The sequence below is a fragment of the Balaenoptera physalus genome (genome assembly GCF_965194825.1).
Source record: "Balaenoptera physalus genome assembly, chromosome: 5".
NCBI classification, from domain to species: domain Eukaryota; kingdom Metazoa; phylum Chordata; class Mammalia; order Artiodactyla; family Balaenopteridae; genus Balaenoptera; species Balaenoptera physalus.
In genome coordinates this window covers 77124937-77138490 of record NC_138884.1, presented here as the reverse complement: position 1 = coordinate 77138490, position 13554 = coordinate 77124937, and the positions used below count along the sequence as shown (strand labels likewise).

Below are 13554 nucleotides of genomic sequence, written 5' to 3'. Positions count from 1 at the left end.
TTAAAATGTATCTTTGAATCATTTATATTTATTTGAATTATTTATATTATAATAATATATATTTTAATATATATTATATATGATTACTATAAGGTAAGGGACATTTATGGAACCCTACATAAAACAATTAGAGAATAAACATTCTTTTTGAGTATATGTGGACCATTTAGAGAAATGAATCACATACAAAGGAAGTCACATAAATAAGGAGATTATATCATTCAAAACACATTCTCTGACCACAATCTAATAATCAAGTAAAAATATGTTTTTTTAAAAGACCTCATATACTTATAAACTTAAAAAATATCATGCAATCTAAATAATAAATAAATCAAAGGGAAAATCATAATAGAAGTTGTGAAATATTTAGAACTGAATAACAACAAAGACAGTCAAACTTTTGGACTAAGCTACAGCAGTATTTAGAGGGAAATTCATAATCTTAAATACATTATTTGAAAATAGGAAGTTAAAAAAAGAACAACAGAGTAAAACCAAAGAATACAGAAGAAAGGAAATAAGATAAAAACAGAAATTAATGAAAAATAAAACAGAGCACAAATGAGTATATCAAAATAAAAAAACTAAAGCTGATTCTTTGGAATGACTAATAAAATTCTGCTAATACGAACCAAAATCAAAAGGAGAGTTAATTTTGCAATAAAAATACCAGGTATTGAAAAAAGGAATTACAACTATATATTCAAAGGAGATTTAAAAATTTTAAGAGAATTCTATAAATAAATTTATGCCAATTTGAAAATATAGATGAATGGATTTAAACGAATATAAACTACCAAAATAATCTCAAGAAAAAACAGAGAATTAAATAGATCTATAAACACTTAAGTAATCAAATTGGAAGTAAAAATCTAAGTCTAACTACAACATAACAGGTCCACATGATTCTAAATTTAGGCATATTTCACTTTCAAGCAACTGAAAATTCCTTTCCTATACAAATAGCTCCAAATACAAAAAATGAAACTCACTCTGATTTTACCTAACTACTGTAAGCTTTGTTTCGAAACTGGACTACAGCACAATGAAGAAAAATTATAAGGTAATCTCACCTACAAGCATAAATGCAAATGTGTAAATAAAATATTAGTAAACTAAATCAGGCAGAGTGTGTGTGTGTGTGTGTGTGTGTGTGTGTGTGTGTGTAGGATCAAGTTAAACTTATCCCAGGAATGCAGTAATGATTATTTTAAAAACTATAAATACAATTCACCACATTAACAGATTATGGGAGAAAAACCATATATATATATTCACCTAAAAAATTTCAGAATCTGTATTAAGTGAAATTCAACACTCAGGCAGGATAAAAACAGCAATAACAACAACAACAATTCAGCAAAATAAGATTAAGAAGGAACTTCCCTAGCCTGATTAAAAACAAAACAAAACATAATATTTAATGGCAGAATTTTAGAACTGTCTTTAAAGTCAGGAATAAGATGAAAATGCCTATTTTCATTGCCTCTGTTGAGTAGGGTTCTAGTATGCCTGGTCAGTGCACTAAAAAAGAAAGTGGTTGAAGTGTGGAAAGGAAGTAACAAAACTGCCATTATTTGCAGATAATATTATTGCCTGAAGAGGAAATACAGGACAACCAATGAATCACAGCAAGAAATAGGAAAACAAATACTAATACAAAATGCAAGGTTGCTGGACACGTGATCACCAGTCAAAAGTCAAGCCAAGAGTATTCCAATACACCAGCAATGAGCAATTAGAAAATTCAATTTACAACTGGTATTAAAATCACTAAAATACCCATAAAAAATCTAGTAAGTTTCTTTTATAGAGAAAGGCATAAAACTGGACATGTTAATTTTAACACTGTGGTATTAATTCTGTGATGGATAAACTGACCACTGAAACAGACTAGAAAGTGAGATACAAACCTATTTTTATATGAGATCTTAGTATATCATGTATCATTGAGAAAAGGATGAATATCTTTTGATTCCAAATAACAGAAAACCAACTAAAATGGCTTAAACAATGAGAAGAATCATCATCTCACAAAACAAGATATTTTGAGGTAAGACTCAAAGTCATCTTTAAGGATTTAGGTTCTGTTTATCTTTTTCAGGATCTCAGCGAGCTCCCTTCATTATTACAAAATACTCAAAGTGTCACAAACGTATATGAAGAAAAAGGAGCTTGTTTCTTCATTATATATTTTTCTACAAGGGCAAAAGAAGATCTTTCTTAGAAGCACCTCCAGCAAACTTTGCTTTGCCTCTCTTAGGCTAGAACTGCTAAACCAATCATTAGGTGGGGAGATGAGAATATTAATATAGTCTGAGACCAATCAGGATTTGCCTGAATCATGTGGGAAAAGAGTGGAACTGGAACAAAACTGGTGTTCTGCCAACATGAGACAGAGGGAAATGACTGTTAGGTAAGTAATCTACAGCACAATGGAATATTTCATAAATGGTGTGGGGAGAATAGGCTATCCATATGGAAGAAAAGAAAATGAGATCCCAATAATATCATAAACAAAGATAAATTCTAGGTGGATTAAAAATTCAAATGTCAGGGAGGGTGGGAGGGAGATGCAAGAGGGACGAGATATGGGGACATATGTATATGTATGGCTGATTCACTTTATTATAAAGCAGAAACTAACACACTATTGTAAAGCAATTATACTCCAATAAAGATGTTTAAAAAATAAATAAATAAATAAACAAAAATTCAAATGTCAAAAACAAAAATTAATTTTTAGTGGAAAATACTGAACAATATATTTAGAAATTAGGGGTACAAAAAGATTTCTAATATAAAACATAAATAAGAATAAACCATAAAAGATAATATTCATTAACTAGAGTACATCAGATGCAAAAATTTTGTACAATAAAACATATAGGAATTAAATTTAAAAGCCAAACCACAGTCTGGGAGAAGTATTTGCATGACATAAAACAGTTTTTTCTGTTACCTAATAGATAAATAAGTATAAAAATGAGCAATTGATAGAAGAGGAAAACTGAATAGCTAATAAATACTACAGAAGGTGCTCAGCCTCATCAGTAGCCAGAGAAATGCAAATTTATACAAAGATAGTATTGACCCATTATAAAAAAATGTTTAAATTTGATAATACTGAGTGCTGGACACTATGCTGGGAAACAAACTGTCATCCAGTCCTAGCAGAAGGGTCAACTATTTCAACGTCATTGATAATCAGTTTGGTGATAGTTAGTAAACTCAACAATATGCATGGTCAACAAAGTAACAATCCTCTCCAAGGTATATGCCCTAGAGACACTCTCTCACATGTGGGCCAGAAGACAAGTTCCAGGATACTCATCTCATTCTTTCCAACCACACACACACACACACACACACAGACACACACACACACACACACACACACACACACAAATATGGAACAGTCTAATTATACATCAATATGGATTCCATAAATTGAATATTTATACAATTAAATCTATACATGTCAATTTGGATTATCTTAAAACAGAATGCTGAGAGGGAAAAGCAGGTTGTTTAGGGATACTTATAATGTGATATCACTTACATAAAAAGTAAAACCCATAGCATAATACTCTGTATTATTCATGGAAAAATAAATATTTAATAAACATATAGAAACAAGGAATCAAGCTTGTGATTACCCCTGGGAAAGGAAAAAGGAGAATCAGAGCAGGAAAAGGGTATAGTATCAGAGACACTTCAACTTTATGTCGTTTTATTTCTTTAATGAAAAAGGATATAAAGTAAACATAAAAACTAGTAAATTATATTAAATCTATGTGTAAGGTACATAAATATTTGTCATATTATTTTATGTGTTTGAAATACTTTATAATTTTTAAAAATACATCTTCTTAAAAGTTTCCTATGAAAGTATTTTATCAATAGTGAAAAGGTCCTACTCCACATACATCTCTCTTCATGAAAATTACAAATGAGGACTTCCCTGGTGGTCTAGGGGTTAAGACTCCACTCTCCCAACGCAGGGGGCCCCGGTTCGATCCCTGGTCAGGAAACTAGATCCCACATGCCGCAACTAAGATCCCGCATGCTGCAACTAAAAAAAGATCCCGCATGCCACAACTAAAGATCCCGCATGTGGCAAGGAAGATCGCATGTGCCACAACTAAGTCCCGGAGCATCCAAATAAATAAATAAATAAGCTAATACTTTAAAACAAAAAAGAAAATTACAAATGGAGTTTGCCTCCCTTTCGTCTATTATAAGCATCATTTTTAAGCCACATGCTATATGTTGTTTAAGGATTCGAAAGTAGTGTCAGGGGCTTCCCTGGTGGCACAGTGGCTGAGAATCTGCCTGCCAATGCAGGGGACACGGGTTCGAGCCCTGGTCTGGGAAGATCCCACATGCCGTGGAGCAGCTGGGCCCGTGAGCCACAATTACTGAGCCTGCGCGTCTGGAGCCTGTGCTCTGCAACAAGAGAGGCCGCGATAGTGAGAGGCCCGTGCGCTGCGATGAAGAGTGGCCCCCGCTTGCCACAACTAGAGAAAGCCCTCGCACAGAAACGAAGACCCAACACAGCCATAAATAAAATAAATAAAATGAAACTTTAAAAAAAAAAAACCACTTATTGTAAACATTTAAAAAAAAAACAAAAAAAAAGAAAGTAGTGTCAGAAGAAATGTAAACAGTAGCAATATTCTACAGGAAAAGTAGCAAGGATTAAATAAAGATGCCATGAAGATCAAGAAAGGTCCAAATTGCATAAAACTGAAAAGAGATCTTCAAAGTTTAGTCAAATACTCAAAAAACATTCTAATTATTGAGTGAGAAGCCAAAGACGTTACTGTCAAAAAAAAAAAAAAGAAATTAGATATAGAAACAAACTGCTACTTGAATTTTAAATTGGGGGCACTTAGAGAATATGATATAGGGCATATGTCAACAATATGATTTATTAGTAAGATTATAATAAATATCAAAGTTTTTCCCTGGAATTAAAATCTTTAATTATTAATATCCCAAGAAGCTCCCAGAGCAACATACCTGGAGAAGGAGCCTTTCAAAAGCCAGAAAGTTGTCCCACTTGGCAGTCTGCGGGTGTTTCAGAGTTTGAACAGTGGCCAGCCCAAGCTGTAGGAGCCCACAGTGATTCCCTAGAGCTTTGAGGTTGTTCTTGAAGAGATGAATATAGGACGTGAGCTGTCCCGGAGTGACTCTCCCTGGAAAAACATACAATTTATCAGTGTACCCTCTTCTGGGAGCGGTAAAAATAATGAAGAGAATGCCATTAATAATACTACTGCAGGGCTTCCCTGGTTGCACAGTGGTTAAGAATCCACCTGCCAATGCAGGCGACACGGGTTCGATCCCTGGTCTGGGACGATCCCACATGCCACAGAGCAAGTGAGTCCGTGCACCACAACTACCGAGCCTGTGCTCTAGAGCCCGCGAGCCACAACTACTGAAGCCCGCATGCCACAACTACTGAAGCCCACATGCCACAACTACTGAAGCCCGCGTGCCTAGAGCCCATGCTCCGCAACAAGAGAAGCCCCGCTCACCACAACTAGAGAAAGCTTGCGCACAGCAACGAAGACCCAATGCAGCCAAAATAAATAAATAAATAAAATAAAATAAAATAAAATAAAAAAATACTACTGCCTTACATCAGCACAAAACTTCAGAGTAAACTGCAAGCTTGCCGAAGCTATTGTGACTCTTAAAACAACATGGTGACAACAGCAAAGTTGAAACTATTAACTGCGTTTTGCAAGCAAGAAAACACACGTTAAGTGATCTTGCCAAGGCCATATTGCTAGTAGAATTCATTTCATAATTCTGAAGTACCCCATAAATAAGTTATCAAATAAAGTCATATGAATAAATATTTCTTGAGCTCAACATGGAGTACCTCTCCAAGACAAATGATATAGCAATCTAAGAGGCAAAAAAGTAAGGTTTCTAATTGTGTGCGTATGTATATAAAGGAGAAATCTGTTATGACTATAGCTAAAACTTTATCACTGATATCCGTGGGTTCATGACAATATTCATGAGCATAAAAGCTGGCTGTTTATGGAACAAAAATGTATGGAGAACTAGAGTGGCAATAACCCTGGAAGATGAGGTATCAGAAGAAATGGTTTGGTAATGGGTGACACAGCACATTTACTACAATGGTCACCTCTATCTAGAACGAGACCCCCACTTCATAAAAGACTGGAGTACCAAAAACAAACAAACAAAAACAAACAAAAAACCACCTGTTGAAGATTCACTCTTTCAGAGCTTCTAAGTCCAACTTTTGCCTATAGCAGTCCTTCCATTTAGTCGCTTCCCACTCTAGTATGTCAAATTTCACTCCTGCCATTCATCAATGCTATGGACTGAACCCCTGAACCACAGATTCTCCTCATTGGGCAAGAAGATGTCAATGGGGCCAAACATAGATGCAAGTCAAGTAATTCTTTCCTTTACATCTTACCTACACCCTGTTTGTGGTTTACTCTCTGATGCCTGAAATCCCAGTTTGTTTGTTATGTCTACGTTTGTTAATATTTGGCAATGGGACCACCTGTATTTATTTAGCACTTTATCGTTTATACAGTGCAAGTATGTCCTCTTCTGATTTTCACAGCAACTCTATGGAGTAGCAAATAAGTGAGAGTTCAGTGTCTTACACGGTGCTAAATGGCATTTGTCAATTAATGGTTTTGCTACAGACTATAATACACAAAAAATAAAGACCTTGTTTCAAGAAACTTATAAGCCTGCAACATATTCTATCTTTTCATTACATATTTTGAAGAGATTAAGGATTTTGAAGTGCCTTATTACCTGTTTATCAGGGTGAGCATGTAAAGAATAAAAACAGTGGGAACGATGAGCACGGAGCTGAGTCTCACTAGTTTCTTTGGTCCCTTGGTGAAGCATAGTTCATTCCTGATTCTCAAGCAGCAAGCTAATGATTTGCTTGCTTAAGTACTAATAGAGAAGAGCCTCATTAACCCTTTCTCTGCTTGGTTTTGAGTCAGGTTGATTAAGGTATAATTTACATACAGTTAAATTCATCCTTTTCTGGTTCAGGCTGTTCTCAAATCAGTTCTATGAATTTTGACAAATGCATGTAGTTGGGTAAGCACTGTCACAATCAAAATATAGAATATTTCCATTACTCCAAAAAGTTCCCCCTTTGTAGTCAATTCTCTTTTCCCACCCCCAGCCCTTGGTGAACACTTATCTGCATTTATCTGGCTTCTGTCCCATAGTTTTGCCTTTACAGAATGTTCTATAAGTGGAATCATATAGTATGTAGCCTTTTGAGTCTGGCTTCTTTCACTTTAGCATAAGGTATTTGATATTCATTCATGTTGTTGCTTATATAGGTAGTTTGCTCCATTTTCTTGCTAAGTAGTAATCCATTGTATGAATGCGCCATGGTTTGTTTAGCCATTTATCCATTCACCAGTTAATGATCATTTGAGTTTTTTCCAATTTTTAGAAATTATGATAATTAGTGATGCTGAGCATCTTTTCATGTGTTTGTTGGCCATCTGTATGTCTTCTTTGGAGAAATGTCTATTTAGGTCTTCCACCCATTTTTTGATTGGGCTGTTTGTTTTTTTGATATTGAACTGCATGAGCTGCTTGTATATTTTGGAGATTAATCCTTTGTCAGTTACTTCATTTGCAAATATTTTCTTCCATTCTGAGGGTTGTCTTTTCGTCTTGTTTATGGTTTCCTTTGCTGTGCAAAAGCTTTAAGTTTCATTAGGTTCCATTTGTTTATTTTTGTTTTTATTTTCATTACTCTAGGAGGTGGGTCAAAAAAGATCTTGCTGCAATTTATGTCAAAGAGTGTTCTTCCTATGTTTTCCTCTAAGAGTTTTATAGTGTCTGGCCTTACATTTAGGTCTTTAATCCATTATGAATTTATTCTTGTGTATGGTGTTAGGGAGTGTTCTAATTTCATTCTTTTACATGTAGCTGTCCAGTTTTCCCAGCACCACTTATTGAAGAGGCTGTCTTTTCTCCATTGTATATTTTTGCCTCCCTTGTCATAGATTAGGTGGCCATAGGCGCATGGGTTTATCTCTGGGCTTTCTATCCTGTACAAATCAAAATTACAATGAGGTATCACCTCACACTGGTCAGAATGGCCATCATCAAAAAATCTACAAACAATAAATGCTGGAGAGGGTGTGGAGAAAAGGGAACCTTCTTACACTGTTGGTGGGAATGTAAATTGATACAGTCACTATGCAAAACAGTATGGAGGTTCCTTAAAAAACTAAAAATAGAACTACCATATGACCCAGCAATCCCACTACTGGGCATATACCCAGAGAAAACCATAATTCAAAAAGACACATGCACCCCAATGTTCATAGCAGCACTATTTACAATAGCCAGGACATGGAAGCAACCAAAATGTCCATAAACAGAGGAACGGATAAAGAAGATGTGGTACATACATACAATGGAATACTACTCAGCCATAAAAAGGAATGAAATTGGGTCATCTGTAGAGACGTGGATGGACCTAGGAAGTGTCATACAGAGTGAAGTAAATCAGAAAGAGAAAAACAAATATCGCATATTAAAGCATGTATGTGGAATCTAGAAAAATGGTATCGATGACCTTATTTGCAAAGCAGAAATAGAGACACAGACATAGAGTACAAATGTATGGATACCAAGAGGGAAAGGGGTGGGGTGGAAGAAATTGGGAGATTGGGATTGACACATATACACTATTGATACCATGTATAAAATAGACAACCAAAGGGAACATACTGTATAGCACAGGGAACTCTACTTAATGCACTGTGGTGTCCTACATGGGAGGGAAATAAAAGGGAGGGGATATCTGTATATGTATGGCAGATTCATTTTGCTGTGCAGTAGAAGCTAACACAACATTGTAAAGCAGCTATACTTCAATAAAAATTAATTTAAAAAATAAAAATAAATTGAAAAAGATTCACAAATCAAAGTCCACCAACATTTTCCAAAAAAAGAAAGAAAGAAATTGTGAATAAAGCCTTCACAAACATCTTTGTACAGGTTTTTATGTGTGTATTTGTCTGTGGACATATGGTTTCATTTTTCTTAAGTAAATTTCTAGGGTTGTTGGGTCATATGTTAAGTGTATGGTTAACTTTATAAGAAACCGACAAACTAAGTTCCAAAGTGAGCTGTCCCACCAGCAACAAATGAGATTTCTATTGCCTCACATCCTCACTAGCACTTGGTATTACCAGTTATTTTGGTTTTAGCCATTCTATTAGGTATCTAGCAACAACTCACTGTGGTTTTAATTTGTATTTTTCTAATGACTAATAATGTTGGTCTTTTCATGTGATTATTTGCCACCCTATATCTTTTTTGGTGAAGTCTGTCTATTCAAATCTTTTGCTCATTTTTATTAGGTTGTTTATTTTCTTCCTGTTGAGTTGTGACTGTCATGAACTTTTATTAATCCATTGGCTCAACATATATTTCTGTGCCAGGGACTGTTCTTACTGCTAAGAATAAACCCATGAACAAATCAGACAAAAATCTGTCCTCATGGCCAACAAATAAAGAAGGCAAATGATTCCTGGATGCTCTCCTAATTAATTCAGCTCATTACATGTCATTCTCTTCTTAAGGGATGGGGATCTTTTGTGCAGATGATTAATATTTTTACACAAAAACATCTTGACATATTAAATATTAACATAAATATATGAAAACAAATTTTCACATGAAATGGGTTCAAATCTAACATTGCCATGAGCTCCATTTATTTGTTTATACACTGTGCTGCAGGTGACGCAGTGTGGTCCCTGGATACACAGAGCTTTGTGTATCGAGAGAAAGTCATAAAACAATTATACAAACAATTGCTTAATCATTATTGTGGTAAGTATTGCTAAAGCAAAAACTAAAATGTCCTGAAACCATGAAAGGCTCTATGTGATATATAATTGCCTACCTCTCCAACCCTATCTCCTGGACTGAAGGAGGAGGAATTTAAAAGGCTCAGAATACATAAAATCCATTCGTAACATAACCGTCTTTTAGAGAGACCTCAAGAAATGGAAATCATCAGAGAAAGTCGCCAGGTCTGTTTAGATTTCGACTGCCATAACCATATGTTCAATTTAAAGATAAGAATGTTTTCAATTCAGGAACTTCTCTGGTGGCGCAGTGGTTAAGAATCCGCCTGCCAATGCAGAGGACTTGGGTTCGATCCCTGGTCCGGGAAGATCCCACATGTCGTGGAGCAACTAAGCCCGTGCACCACAACTACTGAGCCTGCGCTCTAGAGCCCCCTCGCCACAACTACTGAGCCCACGTGCCACAACTACTGAAGACTGCGTGCCCTAGAGCCCGTGCTCCACAACAAGAGAAGCTAGCCAATGAGAAGCCCGTGCACAGCAAAGAGGAGTAGCCCCCACTCGCCGCAACTACAGGAAGCCAGCGCAGCAACAAAGACCCAACGCAGTCAATAAATAAATAAAAAATTTTTTTAAAAAAAGAATGTCTTCAATTCAAAAACATAGCTAAACTTTTTATCCAGTTAGCATTTTCCTCGCTCAGACTTGGACTCAGTGACCATATTTACATAACATTGCCTTCCCACATAAGGCATGAGATCCAAAGGAACAAATGGATATATTTCATAACAGGAAATGCCAACAGAACACTACCTTGTGAATCAGCAATTATTCACCTTTGCTGCTCCATTCTGTTCCCCTCTGTATACCTTTTTCTTACATACACAAGCCATTAATACTTCCTTATATATGTCATGAAAGCAGGGGGGGTTTTTGGTAAAAATTCATAACATGTTAATTGGAATTTAGTAAAAGAGTACTTCACACAAATGCTTTAAAATATAGGCTAGTGACATATTTTAAATATAAATTTAATCACAATCTTACATAAAACAAGTCAAAATCAACTGCCTGACTACCAAAAATGCTATACTGTGAGGCTAACAACTTGAGAAAACTTCGCAGTTCATATCAACTAAAACTGCAAGCAACTAGAACCAGGTGTTGAAAAAGTAATAGAACACTTATTCACATCTCATATTACCAAAAAAAAAAAAAAAACAAAAAAAAAAAACTCGTCAGGCAGATTTACATGGTGATTTTAAAATGTCAACCCAAGAAGGCTTTGCAACACATTTTTTTAAAGTCCTAAAAACAAGGGGTATTTTATATCAAAACTGCATAATACATAACAACTCTTTGAAAAGGGACAATTTTGAAATTTGAAAAATAGTTTTCAAGTAAGAAAATTTATTAGGCTTTCTTTTTCTTTTTTATAGTTTTTAAGGAAGTGAAACGGGCTTCAGATTTCAATTTAGTTAAGAAACAAACACAAAACTTTAACAACCATCAGTTCTATGTATATTTTGAAACTCTTATTGAAATAGAATTATCTCTTGGGAGAAAGGGGACATATTTGGAAAATAAAAGGATTTAATATTTTTATATTGTCTGTGATCCTTACAATATTGAATTCCATTGTATTCAAATGAATTATGGAACTTACTCTTCCATTTACTATATACATTTGATAAACTATAACTTTCTGAACCTGTTTTGTGGCTTGGTAAGATATATTTAAAATATCTACACATATATGATTCTTTGTTGATTTTCTTTAAAAAAAAAAAAAAGTATTCTGTCAGTGCTAGGTTTGATTTAATCCCCAAATTGTGTCTTAATGGTAGAAGTAACCATCAGAAATTTTGTCTAAAATAGCATATTTAGCTACTAAATGTTTTCTTAAAAAAAAAAACAACTCTATAACAAATGATAATACTGTCATTGCTTGTTTTTTATTCATCATTGTCCTGAAAACATGAATGAAAACCCAGTGTGTGAAATGTGAATAAACAAAGTTATGTTTTGGGGGGCTTTTTTTGTTTTTTGTTTTTTAAGAAATTTATTTATTCATTTTTGGCTGCGTTGGGTCTCTGTTGGTGCGCGCGGGCTTTCTCTAGTTGCGGCGAGCGGGGGCTACTCTTCGTTGCGGTGCATGGGCTTCTCATTGCGGTGGCTTCTCTTGTTGTGGAGCACAGGCTCTAGGCACATGGGCTTCAGTAGTTGTGGCACATGGTCTCTAGAGCACAGGCTCAGTAGTTGTGGCGCACGGGCTTAGTTGCTCCGCGGCATGTGGGATCTTCCCGGACCAGGGATCGAACCCATGTCCCCTGCATTGGCAGGTGGATTCTTAACCACTGCGCCACCAGGGAAGTCCCCAAAGTTATGTTTTAAGACATGTATTTCCAGAAATCAAATATCAGCATTTCATTTTTCTCCTTTTTAATCATTTTTCTAATGTAATAAAGGCAAAGTATATTAAAATATTTAAATATAACATGTTCTGTTAAAACTCTGGTTTATTAACTCACACATAACTGGCAAACATGAATAATTTTAATATTACACAAAAATATCTCTTCATTTGTCATTTTTTCTCATTGTAACATTTTGTGCCGCCAAATAAGAGCAGCTGAACACAAAGTAAACAAACATAGCTGAACTCTGCAAGCCACAAGAGGAGCTGAGCACTGATTACATTCCTAGTTCTTCTTGGCTCTGCTTGGCCCCGTGCACTGTCTTGGGAGTGCTTCCTGTTTGGTTCTCCCTGACCTTCAGTGCATTTTGCCTTTGCCTCTATAACCAAACAGCCTCAGCTCCTCTTTAGTTACCTTCCAGTGAGCTACCTTCAACTCTTCTGTTCACATAAAGTCCCATATATGCGGTAACGTTTCTTTATCTATAGTCTTTATCTATAGAAATTTGGCCAATCTTTTTAACTGTGCTAGTATTTTTATCGTTTACGTTAGTGCTCTAATTATAAATTTGTATCGATTTTTGAATGGGCTTCTGCTAATGATATTTTTTTTATCACGAGCCCTGATAACTAGTATGTGATTTTGCAAATCAAGTTTTCCAGGAATGCGTGTAAATTATAGCAAAAGCACTTATACTAATATGTAGACAAAGGCGGCAACTCTACTAAAATTAAACTGTTGGTTGGTGGGCAGCACTGTCAGGGAAAATTTCTAATGTTAATTCAACAGCTGTCATGAGAGAGCCAGAATCTTGTGTACAAAAGATGGTTTCGGAGTTTTGTAAATAATGTACGAAAGGTTCAGAGGGTAGCATGAACACATCGGTTTACATCCTCTTCTCATTTCACCAGAAAGACAAAAAGGAATTAAAAAGGGAAAGGAACACACAACAAAGAGATCGTGAGATAGTCCATAAGCAGACAAGACTTCAAGCACTTTTCCTCCCCATCTGTTGGTTATCTTTGTAACTTACATTACATACTTAAACTTTCTTCTTTGTTCTGTCAACTACAGATGGCATGCTATGGCTTTTCGTCTTCTAAGCAGAGGATATTAGTTCCCCTTACCCTTCCCTCTACTTCATATTTCCCCCTTTCATCTTCCAAATCATCTGTACTTTTATTTTCATCCGGTCAAGATTGATAGCATTTATATTTTGTTTTGTAACCATAATTTAGTCTAACGTGCTTTTTCTATAGCATGATTCG

General features: G+C 35.3%; 1 protein-coding gene across 10 annotated transcripts in view; it reads right to left on the bottom strand.

Annotated features, from left to right (window-relative positions):
- The window catches only part of SCFD2 (sec1 family domain containing 2), a 402102-nt gene that overhangs the window by 321814 nt on the left and 66734 nt on the right, over positions 1-13554 (bottom strand). For all 10 annotated transcript variants that reach the window (XR_014263821.1, XM_082462256.1, XM_082462260.1 and 7 more), the window contains exon 4: positions 5029-5204. Coding sequence is in view for 9 of the 10 variants with exons in the window: in XM_082462256.1 (XP_082318382.1) it covers positions 5029-5204 (176 nt within the window). In the remaining variant the exon portion in view is untranslated. The remainder of the gene's footprint in view (positions 1-5028; positions 5205-13554) is intronic.